General features: G+C 37.0%; 1 protein-coding gene across 1 annotated transcript in view; it reads left to right on the top strand.

Moving 5' to 3' along the window:
* TMEM135 (transmembrane protein 135) overlaps positions 1–21550 on the top strand; it is a 186802-nt gene that overhangs the window by 31391 nt on the left and 133861 nt on the right. Inside the window, exon 4 of the mRNA XM_074860305.1 lies at positions 9358–9391. Coding sequence (XP_074716406.1) covers positions 9358–9391 — 34 coding nt within the window. The remainder of the gene's footprint in view (positions 1–9357; positions 9392–21550) is intronic.

Raw genomic sequence — 21550 nt, 5'->3', positions numbered from 1 at the left:
TGTAAACAGTGTAATCCGATCACAGATGTAATCATGAAAACATTGGGAGTCTAAAGAGAAAATTAGCTCTGAACATGCAAACAAAACAATAGCTACTAGTTTGACAGACTAGAAAAAGCGTGTTAAGTCTTTTGAAATAGATGAAAAACTGATGATTTGAGTAGTTTATCAAAAAATATTGTGGAATGGCCTGTCTCAAACTGGGTGCAGAATATGACTTGGGGAGGGAAAGGCAGCTATTTCACGGGGCTTCTTGGGAAGCCTCTGGAGCTGCTTCTCACCGAGCTGCTGTGGGCTGGGTTTGGGATGTGCAGATAGGGTAGGGGTGAATGGCTCTTACCTGAGAAGGGCTGGAGGTGGAGGAGAACAGGTCAAATACTGGATGAATTTCCACTGGTGTTGGGACAACCCCAGGCTGTCTGCTAGAGTAGTAGCCTTATATGAGAATTTTTTTCTGCTTCTTCCCGTCCTCACTCCCAAAATATACTGAGTATATGGCCAAGGCCAGTGAATGTTGCCCATCTCTGCAGCTCTGAAATTTCCGTGCCCTGTCTTGCTCTTCTTCCTAGTTTTTATTAACACTTCTGTCCATTGTGTCATCTTTTTCTATGAAGTAGTAGTGATGGCCAGCAAAATATGTAGAGGGAATGACCTGCTACTGCTAAGGATCCCCAAAGCAGTTTTGCTCAAAAAGAGAGTATTTACTTTCGTGCTCTACACGCATACCTTCCAGACAGAGTGGCCAAGCAGCACATCTATCCTGACTGAGAAGGTGCCCAGAAAAGAACTGAGTGTTTTCTTTTTGATTGACTGAGCCGATTACAAACAATTCTGCTACTATCAACAGTCCACAGAAATTGTTTTTTGGGGCCTTAATTAACACTAGATAGGCTTTCTATACCAAGAATGTTAATAATTAAAAAAAAATCCCTGGAAATCCTTAATTTCTTTTCCTGAGGTTTGATTAATTTGCTATTCTTCTGTTATCTACTAGTTAATCCTTTTATGAAACTAATAACCTTTCTGGAATCTGATTTTTATCTCTTCATGGAATCTTGTGAGGTTAAATCACACTTTAATTGAGGTTTTTTCCCCTCTGTAGGTCAGTCTTTGTTTTGACTCTGTTGGCTTTGTAGGCATCATAGAGAAACTGGGAGAGAAGGAAGAGGGAGGGAATGTTGAAAGAAAATATGTATAAAATAGAGTATAAAACAGTTAAAAAATTAAACTAGATGTTTTCTTGTGTTGCACTAGCTGAAAACTCTGTAAGAATTATTGGTACTAATTTAATGGGAATGTAGATATATTTTCTTTTTGGCTTCTCTCCCTTTCCAGTTTTCTCATACCCTTTCTTTGGCGTGTGTTCAAATCATAGGACATGTTGAGTTTATTTTCTTTCCTTTTAAGAACAACAAATTCCAAGTATTTGCAAGAAACCATTTTACTTAACATGTAATGTTAAGTCAAGCAAGTATTAGCAAGTATTACTGATTTGCAGTTTTGAGCAACTTCAATTTCCTCAACCTGTAAAGTGTCCTTTTCCTGCTTTAAACAACCCAAAATTTTGAAATAGAAAATTCCTTTAAAAAAACATGGGTCATGGGTCCCTAAACTGTATATTTTTGACATGATGTTATGTGCCTGAACATTATCTTCGTGTGAAAGAGTTGCTACTGGTATTTGCTAAGCTCAAAAGTAATCATTTTCTTTTTTGAAAACTTATTGCTTGGGTCTGTTTTCATAATTTTTGGCATTATTTTGAAAGCTTATCTGTTCCTGCTGATTTTAAGTGAACTTTTGCACCAGGATTTCGCTGCTGGCCTCCAGCTGTCAGTAGGAAATTGGTGGGTGTGAGAGATTAACGATACCCTAAACATAATCTGTAGTATTTGTGTTATTACAGGGATGCAATCACAATTCCAGATCTATAGTTGGTTAGCTTGTGGTGTCAAGCTGCTGTAGAGCAGAAAAAAAGCCTTCTTCATTTTGACCTTTTTCTTTTCAGGGGAAACCTGTGATTTGTGTGTTTGATTTAATTCTACAGGTTATAAAGTGGTGTGTTTTACAGTGTGTGGGGGGGAGGGAAGCTGGGGGGAGGAATTCTTCCTGTTTTTGCAGACCACAAATCCTGTCTGGGGAGCCATTACAAACTATTATGTTAGCTTCTTAGTTTATATTCAGAGATTAAAGACAAAGTTAACTCTTTCTTTGTTTCTTTTTTTTTTTAAAGGACAAATGTTCTCAAATTTTACTATAACAAGTCAGTACAGTATAAGTTATGCGCTATTTACCTTTTTTATGCTCCACCCCATATATACTTTTGAATCCACTGATTCCTTTGAAAGTAGTTTTATTTGTGATTTCTTAGACTTACAGAGAATCCAAAAAAGGATTATGTGTTAAAATAAGGTGATAACTGTCACAATATGCAGCAGACTCAACAAACAGTGATATTCATATAAAATTCAAACTTGAATTTGTAGGAAACTTAAAAAAATGGTGTTTTTTTTTTTTTCATAAATTCACTGTGTTAAAGCTGCATGTTGTTCAGATCTTGTCGTAAGAAAAGGTAAGTTTGACTTGTTTCATTATAGTACCTGTTTATTCTCAGGTCAGGCTTGTTGGTTTGACAACACTAAGAATTTTTGGAAAAGCAAATGGTAGGACCTGATGTTTTGGACTGGGGATGAAGTTAGAAAGCTTTATAGCAAGGCTAAAACTATTGTCTTAGCAGTGAGTTGAATATTTTTATTTTGTGTGGTTTTGCCCCCCATCTGTTTAAATGTACTATATGTGTGGAGAAACATAACCCATCAGTGAGGCTGTTTAATCAGAGAACATGTTATCTTAATTCCATGCATAAAGATTTTTAACGTTTGCTTTATCCATCTTCAGGCTCCTTTTAGCCATCTCTACTACTGACTGCTGCTGTATGCTGGTTTACAAGAGCTGTAGCAGGGTATGAGGCCTGGGTGTACTTGCCCCAGTGTGTACCTCGCCCTGTGGTGTGAATTTACTGGCTCACTGTTACAGCTCACACCTAGAGCTATTCTCACGAAAGACGTGCCTGCTTAGTCAATTTATGTGAATTTTGTACATAGTGGTAGTCATTTTACCATAGTTATTTCCTGTTATTTCTGACTTGGTCACTTATTTCCCCTTTAGTTTTGAGCAAGAAAAATGTGATTATAAAAAACAAAAGACTGGTAAAAAAATGCAATTATAGTAGTTCAAATATGTTTAATTGCAGTGAATGTTTAGATTTCAGGATGTCTACTCAGAAAGGTTTGTGGTTTAACTGAAACAAGGCAATAGAGAAAACAATGCTTAAACTTCGTATTGCCAAAAAAAGTTCTTGATGAGAAAGCCACAGGGACTGGAGTGCTGCAGATTAGATGTATGAAATGGAGAGGGCAAGGCAAAACATATAACAGAAGGAGATAAATATTCAAAAGGAGGAATGACTATTGAGAGAAAAATAGCTTTAAAATGGCAGGCACACACCTATCTTCTGTGGCTGTTTAAAGAGAAGGAGTTTACTTTCTGTTGGAAATTTTCTTTGAGTGCTACTGTGGTAGCACCATAATTAATTTATGGTAAATTTGCCATGAGCATAAGCATGTTCTAGGGATTCATCCCACCTTCAGGCATGGTTATTTTTTTGTTGTTGTTGCTTTTTTTTAGCTTAGCAACAACTCTATATTTAAGGAAAACCATAAATATATTGAAGGAAAACCATAAATAAGGAGAGAGAACTGGCACTGAGTTTTGTAGGAAAAAACATCTTGGTTGTATTTTAAAAATCAGTATTTTGTATGATTCGCTATTATTATGAAGTAAAAGCTCATGCTACTTGTGAAAGTAGTTATTCTTTGAATTTTATAACATGTCAAGCTAAGCATGAAAACATTCTTTAGGAAACTGTTCCACAAACAATATGTTGGCATTCAGATTTGTACAGTTGTCGTTGCTTCTAGGGGCATGAATAGGATTTTTAACTCATGTGTAAGGGGAATTGGACTTTGGCCTCAACCACATAAGTTTTCCAGAATTCACAGCGCTTACATGAAAATATCCTTGCTCACAGGCAGATGGATTCAAAGTCTGAGAGTGGCACTCAGTGATTTCTTTGACTTTAAAATACTAGTGATTAAACAAAGAATAGGAAATCTTTAATCTGTCTTTTATTGCCTGTATTTGCATTTTAAGTCCTTGAAGATATGTTCTGAAAAACTGAAACAGTACCAGTAAAGAGCCACAAGTATGATTAAAATCTTAGGTACATTGTGCAAGAACTGAAGGAGCTCAGTTTTTGTTTAAGAAATGGTATGTGGTTGACTTGGTTGGACTCTGTAGTGTTACAGTGGAGGTAAAGATGTAACCAGTTTCAGTGACCAGACAGATGTTTGTCTATAGTAGGGTGCAAATTGCAAAGGTAAGTAGCATTAGAATAACTTACTAGTGGTTATGGTGACTTTGTTGGAAATATTTAAAGACAAATTTGATCTTTTAAAAGAAGTGGCTAGTTCATTAAAGAAAAGTTTGTGTTTTATATTAGTTAGGAAGCCAAATTATTTATCTCTGTAATCTCTTCTGATTTTATAATACGTGGAAAAAAATATGTATGGTATTTTGAAGTTGCTTTCCTTTTTTTTTTTTTTTTTTTTTTTTTTTCCTGTAGAATGATAGAATTGTTCAGATGAGCCTTGGGAAGTCACCTAGTGCAACTTCCTGCTTGGAGCAGGATTAGCGCTGAGTTCAGACCAGTTCAGGAATTTGTCCGGTCAGCCTTGCAAACCTCTGAGGGCAGGGGTCTGACAACCCCTCTGGGTCCCTGTTCCAGTCCGTGGCTGTCTTGATGGAGAAGATGATGTTTCCTCACGTCAAGTCAAAATCTCCTGCCTATGCTCATGGTTGTCTCCACTGACTGATCAATGCCTGTTTTGTTTTGGGGACCAAAACCTGGCGCAATACTCTGTGTGGTGTAGTGGGTGCCAAGTAAAGGGGATTAATCATTTCCCTTGACCTCCTACCTACACTTCTGGTAATACAGCCCAGTACACTACTTGGCTTCCTTGCTATTTTTGTCCTATAGCTTTTTGGTTTTTTTAACAGTTATTTTAGACTGTTTTCCTCTGGGCAGTGCAATCACAGAAATATGTGGCTTTCTGTTGAGGTTTATAGGCCATAGTTTAAGAGCTATTGCTGTTAGAATTTGGTCTGAACATTACCAAGTTTGTCTGAAAAACAAATTTTATCAAGTGAAAATTTTCTTTGAGGAAGGTATAAACGAACAAGAGAATTATCTTCTGGAAGCCCATGGTGTGTTGTAATTTAAACATTAAAAGTGGAATCCACGAATTGTTCAGCCACAGATGACATGACCTGTGCGCAGTAACTAAACTCTGATACATTGCCTGCTCAGTTCTCTTAACAAGCATATAAGAAAATTCATGTGAAAGTGTGAACTGAGGGATAAAAAGGAGAAATAAAATGAAAAATACGCTAAACGCTACTGCTCTTTGGTACTTGAATTAAAGGGTAATTAAAAAAATGTGATTGCTTTTGTGCAATCCTCCTTTTCAGGTAAAAGATACCAGTCGTCTTAAGACTTTTTCAGAACAGTTTTTCTTTGGTTCTTTAATTTAACACAACAGATGGGCAGGATGGACCAGGATGTGCCATCCCATCTCCTGTCCCACAGGTACAGCTCTCTTGGATCCTGACTTACATCCTTGTCCTAGTTCAGCCTTGGTCTGCCGCTCATGAATAGTGCCCCTAGCTTGTGTTTTTTCTTCCCAAATTAAAGATTGCGTATGTCATTAGAAATAGAGAAGAGTATGGGAGATACTGTCAGTTGAAAAGGTGAGAGGGAGGCAGTGGGAAGCCAAGATGAAGAGCTTGATGCGAGCAGCCTCTGGAAGAAACTGTCATGAGACAGAGATGATGGAGGAGGAAGGGGCAGTAAGGATGGATGTGCACCTGCTTGGGCTTTCCTGCAGTGACCTTGCCAGACCATCACTGCTTATCTGCCTGCTGATGTTGGTGCTCCTGCGATTAACGTTCGACACTGGTTCATGGACTTTGGGGGTGAAATGTTAGCTGTTTATTAGTATCTTTAAACCTCCCCAGAGCAGGTGGTTAGACATGGCTGACTAATTATTTTTGTTGTTTAATTATTTCCTGCTCTTGTAATACCATTTCTCAATTATAGCCTTCTCTTATTTAGCAGCTGCAGTTTTAATACAGTCCTTGGGTTGTACCAGTGACCCTTTTGCTTGGCCTACCTCCATCTTTCTGTCCTGTTTTCCATCAGCTGTCATTGCTAGAAAATAGTGCAATGTTTTCCAAACTTCCACCCACTTTTTTACAGTTGAGTTCAGGATTGGGTTAGGCTTGCTGGATCACATTTGCACAGGGCCAGGAAGAGTCCCTTTTTTTTTTTTTTTTTTTCCAGAAACATGGGGCTATTTATTTTTAAAACAGTCACAGATTTAATTTGGAGGAAAAAAACTTTCTGCTTGGAGTTAGTCAGGGCCTTGTACAACAGCAGATAGCGATGGGCTTGCCGCAGGCACTTTCAGATGATGTCATCTAGCAACTTGGTGTATTTTCAGGTCCGGAAGTTAGTTCCTTGTGCGCATTCATTGCCTGCATGTTTTCCCTCCTTCTGACCACCTACTTCTCTCATTGGTCTCATTGCAGCTGCACTGCAGCTTCTGATTTCTTTCCTTCCTCTTCTGTAGCCCCTTTTCCTTTCTTTGTCTTTGCGGTTGGTGAGTTGCATTTTATACTTAACCAAGAGGAACCACAATAAAAGCTAAAACTTTGTTAGACCAAATTCTAATTTTTTAGTACTAAAACAAAAAATTAAAAAAAAATCAGTGAGAGACTAAAAGACCCTGTTTGCATGACATAGAGACTGAAGGAGAGAATTCATCAAGTAAATTATGTGCACATACAATAGTTGTGCTGTGTTGTGCACACTATATATAATACAATTGTGAATGCACGTACTGTACTCTTAAAGCTGCATCTGCCACTCAGTAGTAAGGTAAGTGTGTTACTGCAGGACATTGTTGAAGTTCTGATGTTTTCCAGAATACTCAAAATGTATTGAGTTACCATGTTAGCTCTCATGGGTAAATTTAATTCTGTGTTTCCAAACAGCTGAGTGTTTGGATATTGATCTAAACTTTTAAAACTATTACAGGGGTAAAAAAAAAAATTAATCCAGGAAACATGAAATAACCAGTATTTTTCCCCCTGAGAACAAATTAAAATAAAATTTACAGTATACAGAACTGTATTGGCTGCCAATTTGGTAATCAGAAGAGTTGGAACACTGATATTATTTTATCATCTGAGCTGAAAGGCTAGGTCATTGTTTACAGATCAGCTTGAGAGTTGAATGAATCTGTTACATGAGATGAATTTTCACCCCTTCCTGATCAGAAGCATCATGCAGTATTTTGATGCTTTATTACACATTGTAGAGGTCTCTTTGCTTTAACAGTTACAGACCCTATTCCCTATATGTTGTCTTTCTGTTTCTTGTGTGCCTCATCCTCATCAAATCTTTAGATTCAGGGTTTTTTTCCTTAGGTTTCTGTTGCTAGAGTCTTGTTTCTAATACCTGACACAGAGTGGTACCAGGTGGAGAAGGTATGCAAAGAGCAGATTTGCAATGCTGCTTATTAAAAAAAAAAAAACCCACACCACAAATCCAAATGGATTCTGCTAGTTAAAGTTTTGTACTTAACCCAAATTTGAATCTGCCCTGTGAATAGAGAGCAGGTTGTGGAATTTAGGATGGTACATCATTGCTTCCCGCAAATTCAACATGATGTGAAAGCACTAAAGCTTTAAGTGGAGTATATGCCTGTACCTTAGATGTCTGCTGTGATGAACCCTGATCTGGATGCGTTGATAATGAATAAACTTTTTTTCAGATGGTTGAAGCCTGGGAACTATGCAATAGGAATTTCTCTGTTTCCTGCTACCTGTGATTTTGTTTTGCTTGCTTCTTCAACTGATACGATAGCAAGATATGTTCTATATACCGTTCTATTAAGCATTCTATGAATGCTTGAAAACTTAGTCTCATGACAAGTCTTATGACAAAATGGAACATACAAGCCTGGGTTGAACCTTGTGTTGTTCATGTAGTAGCAATATCAAAAAATCTTGAATGATGTGAAGACAAAGATGAGATCAAGTTATAAACTTATTTCGATGTTGAGAAACTTTATTGGTTAAACACGTGATGCCTTCTATGCTATTTTCAAGTTTTGTGTGTAACAGCGGTGGGGACAATAAGAAAAACTCAATACTGCAAGGCTGATAGTAAAATCAAGAAATTAAGAACAGCATTCCAGTAAGAAATACTGAAACTGAATTTTCCAACCTTTGGCCATAGTCTGTAAGCTAATCTTTGCAGAAGAGGAGGAAGGAATGAGGGCAAAGCAAATCTGCAGTAGTAAGGTTTTCAGCTTTCTCAAGGCCGATGGTGACTTGTGAATGATATACAGAAAATAACTGGACCCTACAATGACATCCAATACAGTCTGTTACTGGAGCAGTTCACATTTGCATAGTCAAGAGTTCAGTTTTGGTCTTGTGCTGCTGTAGCATCAGCAGAAGTATGAGAGCATGAGCTCAAGTTTATACTTTTCCTATCTAAATAGCAGTAAGCCATGGGCTGAGACATAGGGGCAGATCTGAAAATATAGAAGGGGAAAAAAAAAAAAGAAAAAAAAATTAGATAAAGTTTAGAAGAGAAAATGTTGGCAGCTGTACCAGGACACTGTTGGCATCGTAACTCTCAACTAGAAAAGGCAGGGCATACTTGTTTGAGCCAGTATTTCTGCATTATTGGTCTCAGCAGAAAAAACTTTTCATGATTAAGTAAAGGGCTAAGGCACCTTGAGTTATATAGCACTGATCACAAAACAGAAGCTTACACCCAAGCATTATTCTGTAAATTTGAAATTTAACTTAGGGTTTGGCCATAGTTTGTATGCTTACATTACCAGCTCGTGTGTAGGCTTTTGTTTTGTGATGAGTGCTGTGTAATTCAAGGTGCCTGCCCCCTTCTTGAAGGCTTCAGGACTCATGCAGTAGCAAGTTGCTATATATAACTTGGTTCATGTAATTCCTCACCACTTTGAATACCGTGCTATCAAGGTGCTATTTTTGGTTTCGTGTTTATTTTTTTATAGGGTGGTAATGATTTATCCTCCATCAGTAATCTGTTTTTTAAACTTTAATAAAAAAATTCTTAATGCTTAAAGTGTTTTTCTTCAGTGTGCAAAAAATACTTAATTCATTCACTAATTTTATAATTTCTATTTGCAGGAGAGGTCTCCTCACAATTTACATGGCCAATCAAGTAAGTAGTCCTTTATTTCAAGAATAAAAGTAGGTAAGATCCATTGGAAATGTATCTTGTTTAAAACTGATGCTGAGGTTCCTTGCCTTTTTCATGCTTCCAAGATTTTTCTTTTTCTTTAAGAATTATGTGTTATTAGGTAAATAAAATTATCTTAAGAACAAATTGTGACTGTAGGTCTTTTGGAAGTAGCTGTAAAGCAGAGGCTGAAATTATTTCATTGTGCTGTGCTCAAAATTTCTTCTATCATAGTCCTAGGAAAATGGGTAGTTTTATATGTCCCCTCCATAGTAGAATGGCATCTGTTACTTTTAATGTTCATTATTTTGCTGATGAGTGATCCAACACCATATACTTTAGTTATGTAATTGTTTCTCAAACTGCTATCAAATACCACACATGCAAACATTTTTACTACCTGGTTATATAGATTTAAATTTTTTTGTGGCATATTCCTTATAATCTCATTCAAATACATAACAGCAGTGAATTTATCTGAATGACACTTTGTGCATTAACTTTTTCTAAATATGGAATACTTCTGTTACATGATCACACACCTTTAGAACTGATTGTATTATGCCAAAAGAATTATCTAGGTTTCTATAAAGTATTAGTTATGTAAAGAGTCACAGAAACTACAAAAAAAAGAAACAACCTAAGAGTTGTGTTCCGCACTACTCTGACAATTTGCTGGGGCCTCAGTAGAATCGTGCAAGAGTAGAACTCTTTGGTAGTGGAGAGGTTAATGACTAAAAGTGATGAGACAAAAGCAATGTATTGTAGTACAGGTTAGGGTGATAAAATTGATACCTTCTCTTCATCCTTGTAAGGTCATTGTTGATGACTGTTGTAATTCTGAAGATTCTGGGGCGGGGGGGTTGGAGCTTTTGGTAGGAGGTGACATAATATATTTGCTAGCAGGTAAATATCCAGGAAACTCCCTATACACATTTGCCAAACCCGTCACAGAGTTCTCTCTCAAAGTCTGGTGTTTAACAATTTCTTTTAGGCAGAAATTGTTTCTTGGATTATTCTGTATTCATAGACTGCCTGTCATTACAGACAGACTCATGAGCGGGCTTACAGACTTCAGAAGAGAAGAAATTAATTTTTGCCATTAACTTTATTATTGTCAAGTACCTTTTTAACTTTTACAGCTGCTTGAATCGGATGGCTCATACCCTATCCTTTAAGATTCCTTTTCTTTATGAAGTTTTTTACCTAACTTGAAAAAAACCAAATCCTTTTCTTGAAATTTAATTAATTAGATGTTCAGACTCCCAGTAACACGTGGAAACAAGGTTTGATTCCTGCAAGGAAATCTTAACCTTGGAAGGTCTGAAATTTTCCTTGAATTCAGAAGAGCAACTGTGTACAGACTCCTCGTTCAGGAAGTATGGGTTATAAGGATGGTGGTAATTAGTTGGACACTCCATCATTCATTTTGATATTCCCTTCAGCATAAGGGTTTATTTTAGACACGAATCTTTGGTGAACTCGGGGTTACCAGGGTTTGCTTCTTACACTGCCCTTGATCATGGCATACTTACCTTGTTAGCAAGCTGTGTAATCATGATAGATGTTTCCCTATTTGTTTTGCTTGTCTTTGGTTTAGAACTTTATATGCTTTGATAAAATTCACTTATAAATTTACTAGGCCTTTAAAACATTTATTTGTCGTCTTTAGATTGCACCATGCCCCTATCTGAAAGCTGGCAAATCTTAACCATTAGTGACGGCAGCTAGATTGTGAAATTACACTGCATTTCTTGTGTTCTGTAAAACTAGTGTCAGGACCTATTCAGATATTCGTTGAAATAAATGTATTCCTTTGTTTTGTTTCATGTTTTGCTAAACTATATTTTGCAGTCTGATCAATAATAATTGAAGCTTTTTGTGTGATTCTTCGCGTGTGCCTTTACCTGGTTAGACAGACAAGAGGTGATTATAATTAGGTTTATTGGTTACAATAAACAATTGTCATGATTGTTGCTGCAGTGAATTTTTATTGCCATTAGGGCTTTTAAATTAGAAAATTTTATTTCTATTGTCCTGTTGGCAGTGCGTGACAATTTGTCCTCAGAGGCGAATTTACTTAGTGAAAAGGGGAAAGATGTGTTAAAGTCTTTATGCATGGCTGCTGTTTCTCAGCTCAGTGAGTGAAATGCAGTAGAACATGAAAGGCAGTGGGTCTAAGGACTCTTGTTCTAAAGGTGACATTTTTATTGATTTCTAATCTGGAGCTACTAGAAACATATGAATAAGTGTCCTGGCTAATTTTAAGTAAGTCAGTGATTATAGATTTATGTGAACCTGAACTCCCCAGTGGCATTTCCTTACTGCTTACACAATGAAATGACAGATTAAAAAGAAGCTGTTCAGGTTATATATGCTCTATGGAAAAATTGAATAAAAATGCTTTCTTAAACTAGCTTTCTGCTAAATTGAAGCTATTCAACAATGCACTTCAGGGCTTGAATTTACTTTTTTTTTTCTATTTTATTTTTTTAAGATAAGAACTAGAAATAACTATAAGATTGAAGGATCCATAGTTTTAATTTTGGTATGCAGGGTCTAAAATCAACTTCTGAGCTTCCCACTGGAAGTCAGTCAAAGTTTTTAGAAGTAAATTAATATGCCTGAGCCCTAACATTGTTGAACATGTGGGTTTGGAAAATTTTAACTAGTTACAGTCTGACACCTGACATTTCTGTAATACCCTGGAGCAGAGCAGCAGTAGTCAGTGCTGTGGACCACACAGAAGCACAGAGCCTTTCAAGTTCTATTTTGGATTGCACATGTTAAAGTCAAGAAATTTCTAGGATTGTAAGAGGTGCATTGGTAATGAACATATAAGATGATCCTTCGTGGTTAATTTGAGATCAAAAGGAACCCCAAGATTCCAACAAAAGGTGGAAAGTGAAATGTAATCTCTTCAGTTATTTTTATCTGGAAAAGTAGATGGTATTAATGACTGCCCATGAGTAAGACGTATAGCTCTTATATTTCAAATCAGTTATGGCATACTTCATTGTGAACAGCTCAGCAGTTGAGTTGTTGCTTTTATGTTGAAGAAGCACTGTTTTTTGGATTAGGAATTTTTTTGTGTTGCTGACAAAACAAATGAAGGCCACCTTCAGTATACAGGATAGGAAGAGACAAATCTGAACTATGGCCACTTTTATATAAAACTTTTGAGAAACAAAAATTTAGGAAAACTGATATGTTATCATTGAAATGCTCCACCAAAAAGGCAGTTATCTTAGCATATGCTGAACTGCAAAATACATTTTTTTTTCTTTTATCAGAAAAATATGGAACTTTCTTTATGTGCTATGTTTGAAATTCAAACTGTGCCTTACTATATCAGAGGCTTTCTTCATTCCGTACTATGGTTTCTACTGTATGGTGTTGTACTTAGAAAACTGGAAATGTTAATATTAACAAGTTGCTCTTGAGGGTCATGGGTTAAACGATGTAAAGCTCAAGAGTAAGATAAGGCAGCTGGATGCAGAAGACAGAGTGATGCTGTTGAGGACTGGTTCTGGAGTGTGATGGGAGAAGGAGGTGTAGGAATCTGGCCCAGACATAGAGAGAGCATTAGGGAGTGGAAAGGCATAAATTTGAAAAATAAGACAAGAAAGATAGGAAGAAAAGGAGGCAGAGAAGTACAATCTAAAGATGAGAAATGAGAATTTGTTGTGGCAAGAGACATGAAGGCACTGGAGCTAGGCTGATGTAATGGGAATTGGTTTGTGGGAGTGTTACAAGTATAATGAGTGGAAGAAAGATGAGAAAACATAGTCTATTCTAGTTAAAGCAGTCAACAGATGATAAAGAAAATGTTAGGTTTCCAGGGAAAGGAGAGGATGAATTTTATTGTAATTAGTATGAAGAGAAATTTAGCAAGAGCCCAGAAAGGAGGACAGAGAGTGAGGGTATTACTGAAGTCCTGGGTATGGGAGTTGGAGAAATTGTTGTCAGCAATTGCATCTGGATAAGGTTTACACAGAAATACGAAGTATCCATGTTTTCTTTATCACTGTGCTGATCTTAGGTCATCAATGCATCTGCCATTTACGAAGTATTGTACATAGGTCCTCATGTACCAAGGAGGAGATACTGTTTTAAAGTAAGAAATACACGGCCATGCTTGTCATCACTATTACGAAAGCAGAGTATGGGAGAAAGGGTACATCTTCCCAGATGCAGTGCAACGTGCTGATCATACACTAAAGACTGGTGGTAATAAAGAGAAATGCTGAGAGGCCAGTCAAGGGTCTAAGAAGACCGCAACAAGGGAAGACCTTCAAAATTTTGTACATCCAAACTTGGGACATTTTTTGGAAAACCTCTGAGAGCTGCTGTGACCATGCTCACTTTAACAGCCTGCTAATAAAGCTGAGAGCCTGCTTACCTTGCTGTTCCTTTCAGATGTACCAACTCCTTCCCTTCCCTATGTCTGCTACTTCAGAAATATTTTCTTCATTTGTATTTCAAGTCCAGTTAAGAAATAGTCAAAGCTACCAAGAAATACTGTTCACATTAAACAAATACTGAACTGAACGAGTTGATCAAACGCTTTTGTGAGTGATACTCTTTTTCTGTATATGATAGAGAACAAGTAATACAGCTGAGCACAAAGTTACTTGCAGTTTTAAAGTAGTCCAAGCAGTTTCACAGCTGATTTTTTTTTTTTTTTCAGCTGCATAAATAGACTAAATCTGAGTTCATTTTGGCTGTATCTTTGTTTATTCCAACCAGTCATTGTGAAGGTCGCATGTAAGTTGTGCTCTTAAAACTTGAAATATTTGGTCTAGGAGCATGCAAAAATGTTAAAGCACAGACTTAAAAAGAAATCTCTCAGGATCTAATGGAAAAATGATTATCCAGTCCTGTTCGGTCAGCTTTAATCCAGATACTTGTATGTTTTTCTTATAGGATGGAAGTCATGGTGATTCAGAATATCACTAAATCTTCATACTTTGCAATATTTTAAAAAAATCAAAGCCATTAGCTTAATGTAATATGTATGTCACACGCAGACAGCAAAGTAGATACCAAGCTTGACAGAGATATGGCACAATATAAAACATGGTTCAAATGTTTGAGGCCAAGGGCCCTCCAACATCACTTTCCATATATACTGAATTTGTTATTGTTTCATGCTTTGTGGGGGTGAAACGTGGAGAGATGAAAGAAAGAGGAGTGAGACTTGCTATGGCAAGAGACAAAGCAACAACAGAAATCCACTTTTAATCAGTGCTTTTGCTGATCCTGTAGTTCTAAGTTTTTGCTTAAGGCAAACTGGTAATATTGTAAAGGAAGGTACTTGCACGCAATAAGTGCTCTGACACCGAGCATTCTTGAGTGATTTTTCTCACCAGCTTATCAAATGCTTTCTGTACGAAATTGCCAGTGTCCGAGTTGTTACAGCTGTTTCAAAAAATACCTTGTGCCAGTTGCAGTTAAATGTGGGAGGATACTATGAATACTAAAGGTTGAAGGGGTTTGGGGTTTTTTTGAGTAAGGTGCTGTTTGACTATAAAATCATGTTTATAATTTGCATAACTTGCAACTCTGTGAAATTATCACCTAGTGCTGTCATATGCTATCAAATATTGTATACCAATTCAGAAATATCCTTTAAAATACAAAAAGTTCATGATTGTCACTTCTTCATTGATAATTCTATGAAATAATAAGTATTTAATATGTCCCATTTGTTTTGGCAAACCATTACGTTTGGTTACATGGTTTATTGTAACAAAAAAAATGTTTTCTGTTTAAACTTACTAAACTGACATTTTATAAAGAAGGCAGCAACGGTCTCCTTTTCTTCTCCATCAGGAACAATTCCATTTTAGTCAAAAGATGGAGGCAATCCAGAATGAGGAAGGGTGGATGGATTTACTTTTACCCAATACATAGTTTTTTAGAACCACTGAGTTCTAGTAAAATGGATTTGACCACTCCTCCCTTTTCTTTTTAGATAATTAAAATTTTGGTGTGCTTTCATGTAATTCTTAGTATTAACATTATACAAGGACTGCCAGGATAGGGGAGCTTAGCTATTCTTTTAGCATATTAGTCACAATAAGAATACCTGGAATTTTTTTGTTTTCTAACATTTCAGACATAATCTCCATAACTGAAAGTGCATCAACTAAATGCTTGAGACACTTGTCTTCCAGGATGCTAGCTGTCCTCCTGCCACCATCTCTTCCTTGCTTTGTCACTGTTACCTGCACCCCTCTTCTGGGATGATAGTGCCTTTGGTTACAGCAGCAGCTCGCAGGGCCATGTATATTTATTCTCTAATGGTGTCCAGGGTATATTCCCCTTTCATTCCTTGTGTTGTCATCTTTTGAGTCAGTAATGTGTCAGTGGAAGTAAAACCATTGCTTAGTTCCTTCTTGCAGGCAAAAAAATGGAAGTACCAGGCTACCTTTGTTGTTAGAATAGTAAGTCTTCTTGTTGTCTCGGTTTTATAAGTTATTGTTAGAATATCACAAGTACGTTGATATTTGATTTAGGTTGGAGATTAGGAAAAATTTCTTCACCAAAAGGATTGTCAAGCATTGGAACAGGCTGCCCAGGGAAGTGGTTGAGTCCCTGGAGGTATTTAAAAGACGTGTAGATGTGGTGCTTAGGGACATGGTTTAGTGGTGGATTTGGCAGCTTTAGGTTAATGGTTGGACTCGATCTGAAGGGTCTTTTACAACCTCAGTGATTCTGTGATTCTATGATACTGCTTCTGACCTTCTGGTTAACTTAGAGGAAAAAAAATCATGTTTGAAAGCTCACAGGGAAGCTCTTAGGTTTTCCTCATTGAAGACCACACCGAGCTGGAACTTGGGATTGTAAAATCATAAAGTAATTCCTGTCCTGTGGAGGACAAAAGCCAGTGCTGGGACAGTGTCCTGAAGCACTGATCTGCCTAGGAAGGCATCTGTTATCGCTGCCTGGGTAAGGGAAGAGCAAAAAGAACAGAATTTAGCACTGTCTAGAAGGAAGTCTCAAGTACTCACTCACAGCAAAATTTCTGCTGTTGCATGGACAAACGGCCTCAGGTGATGACTTGCCACTGGCTGTAGTTGATAATTTTTGAACTTCTGTTTCAAGTTAAGCCTTTAATTTTAGTATTAACAAGAAACAAGTCTTCTCTGTTGTCAATTTAGACATCAATATCAACTCACTAGTGTTTTCCCTTAGGCTACAGTTCTAATACATGGTTTTTCCTTAACATCTCAAGTCTGAAACTCAGCTGAGAGTCCTGAATCCTTGCTTCTAATAGTGGCATTTTTGCTACTATTTTGGCCCACATTGTAACTTGGGATTTTATGAAGAGTTGTTTGCTTCTGCTTCTATCAGATCACGGGATGCTGCTTGATAAATCCTGCCTTTTGTTGTAGAATGGTATTTTTCTGCTATTTTGTCATAAGGATTTAGGAGATCCTCCTCCATAGCTTCTGGTTCTTTACTGCATAGATCTTAGTAGAAAAATGAGGTAGAAAACAAAGAGCTCGCATTTTTTCCATTTCATGGAATGCTTACTCAGATGGAGCTCACCTGATATTTGTTCTATGGCCTTCACATCATTTACTCTGTCTTATGGTTTAAAGCTAGGCAGAGTCAGCCCCTTGTTCTCAGAATGACACTTGGGGTATGGCTGGTGTCACAGCATGGACAGTCAGGCATCATAATTGCACTTTTTGAAAATGACAGAGGACTTGAATGTAATCTGGTTTACCAAACTCGGGGAAAAGAATCAAGATTGATGGATTTTTATCCTTCAGTAAAGAGCAAATCTCAAAGAAAAAAGCTAATCACATGTTAGTTTAGACTTGAGTGAGAAATGTGGTTTGGTTTTTTGTATAATTTCAACAGGCAATCTTTAATACTCTATAATTAAATGGTAATGAAATATAGCACTTGGGCACTAATGGCACTTCAGTTATTTTGCAAAATAAAACTTCAAAATATGAAGTTGTCTCAGAAACATCTCGAAGGAAAAAATCATAATGAAACAAGAAGACTTATAGATTCAAAGATCTGCAGAACTAGAAAATACTCATTACTCATTCTGGTCTCCTTCCTTTGGTTTGCACTCTGTCGGGTAGAATCAGTAATTGAGAACTAGATTTTATTAATTTTAAGCTTTTCTAATGCTTTCTTATTTGCTGTAATACCTAGGTATGTGTATGCATGTGTTTTCAGAAATAATTAAAACTAACTAAACTCTGAAAAAGAATGTGGAAAAGAAAGCTTGTTTTGTCTTCTGAGGAGACTTGTAACTGTTCTCAACCTTGTTATACTTTTGTCTCATTCTCTCAGCACCCCCAGGGTACAGATGCTGTTACTACCATGTGCCAGTTGTATACTGGAGTGGTAAAGTAAAGGAAGTGTAAATGTAGTAGTATCAAAAAGCCAAAATGGTTTCTATTAAGATGTTAATAAAGGTAATGTAGACTACCTGAAAAGGAGCAAATTTTTCTGAGTAGTTTGGAGGAATATGGAAGTTATTCAAAAGAAATGGGTACTTTTTAATGCCTGACAGTAATGTTCAGATCTATTCCGCAGGCACCTAAGCAAAAATAAAATTTTACCCTTTCATGGAATCATTGAGTTTATTGTGGTGACTGTGCAGGGAAGTGTATTGTATGATCAACATTTCCAAACTCCTTGCTTAGAAATTAAATGCAGATGTTTTCAAATAATCAAAGACTTGGGCATGTTTTATTCTAGTCGACAAATGCTCGAGACACTTTCCAAAAATTTTATTTTGGAATTCAGAATTAGATGCCATAAATGGGTAAGCTATATACTTTACACGTATCATGTTCTGTGGGATAGGCAGTTTGGCAACTGCAACAGGCAATACTGAAATAAATTGCTACTTTTAAATATAAACATTACATAAAACTCATATGAAAAAGGAAATAAGCTGATGCCTTACTTTCTTTTGAATAGAGCATAATGCACACTAATTTGATTAACAGAATACTTTACATAATCAAATTATGGATAATTCATGGCACTCCGTGATGATTTTAAAAGGTTGAAGCTTAAGGTCACTGTCACTACCACCACCCTAAATCTTTAAAAGGCAGGTTTTAAAATTAGGAGTCATGTGAACTTAAACATTGCTGATGTCTTCACTTTTAAGTAATACAGTAATAAAGTTAGATCCTGGCAGCTGGTGTTCTTGTGGATTGACATGGCTAATTGGCTTTGGCATCTTAGCCTCAGGAAACCTCATCCATCACTTCAGAGCAGGACATTTGGCCAGAGTCAGAGAAAGCATTTAATACTTTGTCTCTTGCTTCCTATGCAAAGCTGCTTTGCATTTTTAACTTTCCAGTGTATCTTCTTAGAAGCTCAGTGTAATACTTCTCTTTATGCTGCTTTACCATGATCTTTTATAGTGAATAACTACCTGTTTGACTTTATAAAATTAGCAAAAGTATTGATTTTGCAAATCAGTTTTGAGACTTACCTCTCAACTAATAGCTTAAAAACTTACAGCTTGTGCTGAATTTCATATCAGAAATATACTAACTAGTTGACTTTTATAGTTAACACTTCGCTAGTTAGTAATTGAGATGAAAGTAATGCTTAACTTCAGGTTCTGAAGAGCTCTCACACACCCATCTCTAATGCACATAGTATTCCTGATTACGAGAAATGCTGTTGGCAGTGATCTGGTAGATTAAAATGATGGGTCAAAACTCAAGGCTTCCCAGCAGGTGAAATCCCAGTAGTGTTTCAAGAAAGTGAGGGGTTTGCTGGTGGAAGGAGAGGGCTTCAGCGGTCTTCTGGGGGAAGCTTGTGAGAGCAAGAGCTCTTCCTACTTCACAACAATCTTACCAGTCATCTGCCCTTCTCTCAGATCTTTGCATTGTCAGGCAGTCATATTGTCTTTCTCAAACCTTCAAGGATCGCAGGTATTATCCTCCTTTCTCAGCAGCAATCACTGTTACCTGACAGTTTCTGCTGCCCTCTCATGCTTCTGAGTTTGTGACATTTGGGAAGTAAAAGGAAATGGCTCTGCTCTGGGAGGAGGGGGGAGAAAATGCAATGTGAGAGCTGAAGAAGTTGAGGTGGGACCTTAAGCAAAAGTAATGCTTTCGCTTTGTGTATGTGATAATGTAGTGTAGAAATGGAAACTTCTGTGGAAGGGAGGGATTTTTTCTGTTTCCAGCAGTATTTTCCATTTGCATCTTAACCTCTGCTTCGGAACAACAGAATCACAGAATCATCAAGGTTGGAAAAGGCCTGGAATACCACCTAGTCCAACCATTAACCTAACACTGACCGTTCTCAACTACACCATCTCCCTAAGCGCTATGTCAGCCCGGTAAGCGCTATGTCAACCCGAAATGTCAACGCTCAGGGTCCAGGTGCCGCTGCCAGGAGGGAAATTCCCCGTCTGTTCAGCGAAGTGGGTAAAATGCTGCTGCAGGCTTGTCACTCCTTTCCTCACCCCTAACCCTGAAGTCCTCCACTGAAGCTTGAAAAATCAGAGTGGATGTTCTGCTGTCCCTGGGAGTGGTGCATAACAAGACAGTATTTGAGGCAGTGGGCTAAAAACATAACCGCTTTATCAGATGGAGAGCTGAGACATAAGGAATGAAGGAAAGGTGTTCTTAAGCTGGGTTCTCTCCAAACTTGATGTTTTGGGAACAGTAGTAATGACCTATTAGATATCAGATTTACCAGGAACACACAAAATTTAATCGTCTTGTTCTTGTTGGCGCACAAAGGAGATGGGCAAAGGTGTTTGTGCGTGGGCAAAGATGTAGAGGTCGGTGGAAATCTAAGCTAAAATCTGTAAATACCCCATTTAACTGTGTCTCTACTGCCTTTTAACAAAACTGGGAATTTGTAATGTACAGAAGTTTTGAATCTTTATTTTTTGAGGTTTTGGCAGTCCTACTTAAAATTTTCCAGTTATTTTGTTGATGATAGCTGTTGTCAAGCTGTTTCTTCATGATTTCTGGGATTGATAAAGTATTATAAAAACTAGTGTTGGGAGTACTGATTTCATTTTATAGAAGGAGAAAGCTTCAATTCTATGTTCAAAATACACAGAATGAAAGCATTTCTAAGAAAAATACAGTTTACAAAGTGTAAGTTCATCCTGCTGATTTCTGATTTGATTTTTTTTTTTTTTTTACACCGTGTTAATCTTACCATAGAACTGGCTGGTGGAATGAGTGTGCATTGTTTATGATTAATGATATATTACATTTAATTATTATTTTTCTGTGCTCCACATGTTTCAGTTGAAATTAAATCCTTCATGCTTTTAATTACCTATATCCACTCCTAGTGTATTAGTGCCAGTTCTAGTCTGATACTGTTCCTGACGTCATTTATAGGATAATGATAATTAAAACAGAGCAGCAGTTTCAGGCCGAAATAATTTTGTTCCTTTTAAAACTCTAAGCTGTCAAAATAAAAGTCAATTGTGTGTTTGTAGTACTTAAATACTAGTTCCACAGAAAGTTTTGGAGCAAAAAAAGTTTGGTCTAAAAATTATAAACAGCTTTTTCTGTACAAGAGTAAGTTGTTTTGGAAACTGTTGGAGTGGGCTTGTCCTTTTTCACAGTTTCTGTGATGCAAAACAAAAACTAAACCTTTGCACATACAGTCTGAAATAATAACTGTTTTTATATTTTCACTTCTACATTTTGCAGAAGTATTTTCTGTGTTAAAAAGTGTGTCTCATGGCTAGGTATAAAAATGATTTCAAAAGTCTTACTGTAAATAAGTAAATATTTTTACTTTTATAATCAGATATAATTGTTATGCTGGTGTATAGCTGTAACCTTGTGTCAACTGGCAGATGTTGACACGTGGCTGTTTTAAGTTCTTTACGTGATGCTGTTACAGAATACGTAGATTTTTAAACAGTGCTGAGACTAAGTTTTTTAATTGTGTAAACAGTCACTGGTTTGGCATTCAGGGGGAGGTGGTTCATTTGAAATCTTGTCTCTGTGATATGCTCCTTATGCCTCTAATAAGGTTAGAAAAGCGGAGGAGGACAACTTCTAGCACAGCTTGTAAATGTCAGTCTGGATGGAAGACAGGTCAGCTTGGAAACAATATTGGTGTTGGAAAAGTGAAAGGAAAAAAATCCTTTCTCGGAGC

The sequence above is a fragment of the Strix uralensis genome, chromosome 2, assembly GCF_047716275.1.
Source record: "Strix uralensis isolate ZFMK-TIS-50842 chromosome 2, bStrUra1, whole genome shotgun sequence".
Classification (NCBI taxonomy): domain Eukaryota; kingdom Metazoa; phylum Chordata; class Aves; order Strigiformes; family Strigidae; genus Strix; species Strix uralensis.
This window is presented reverse-complemented; position numbering and strand designations above follow the sequence as displayed.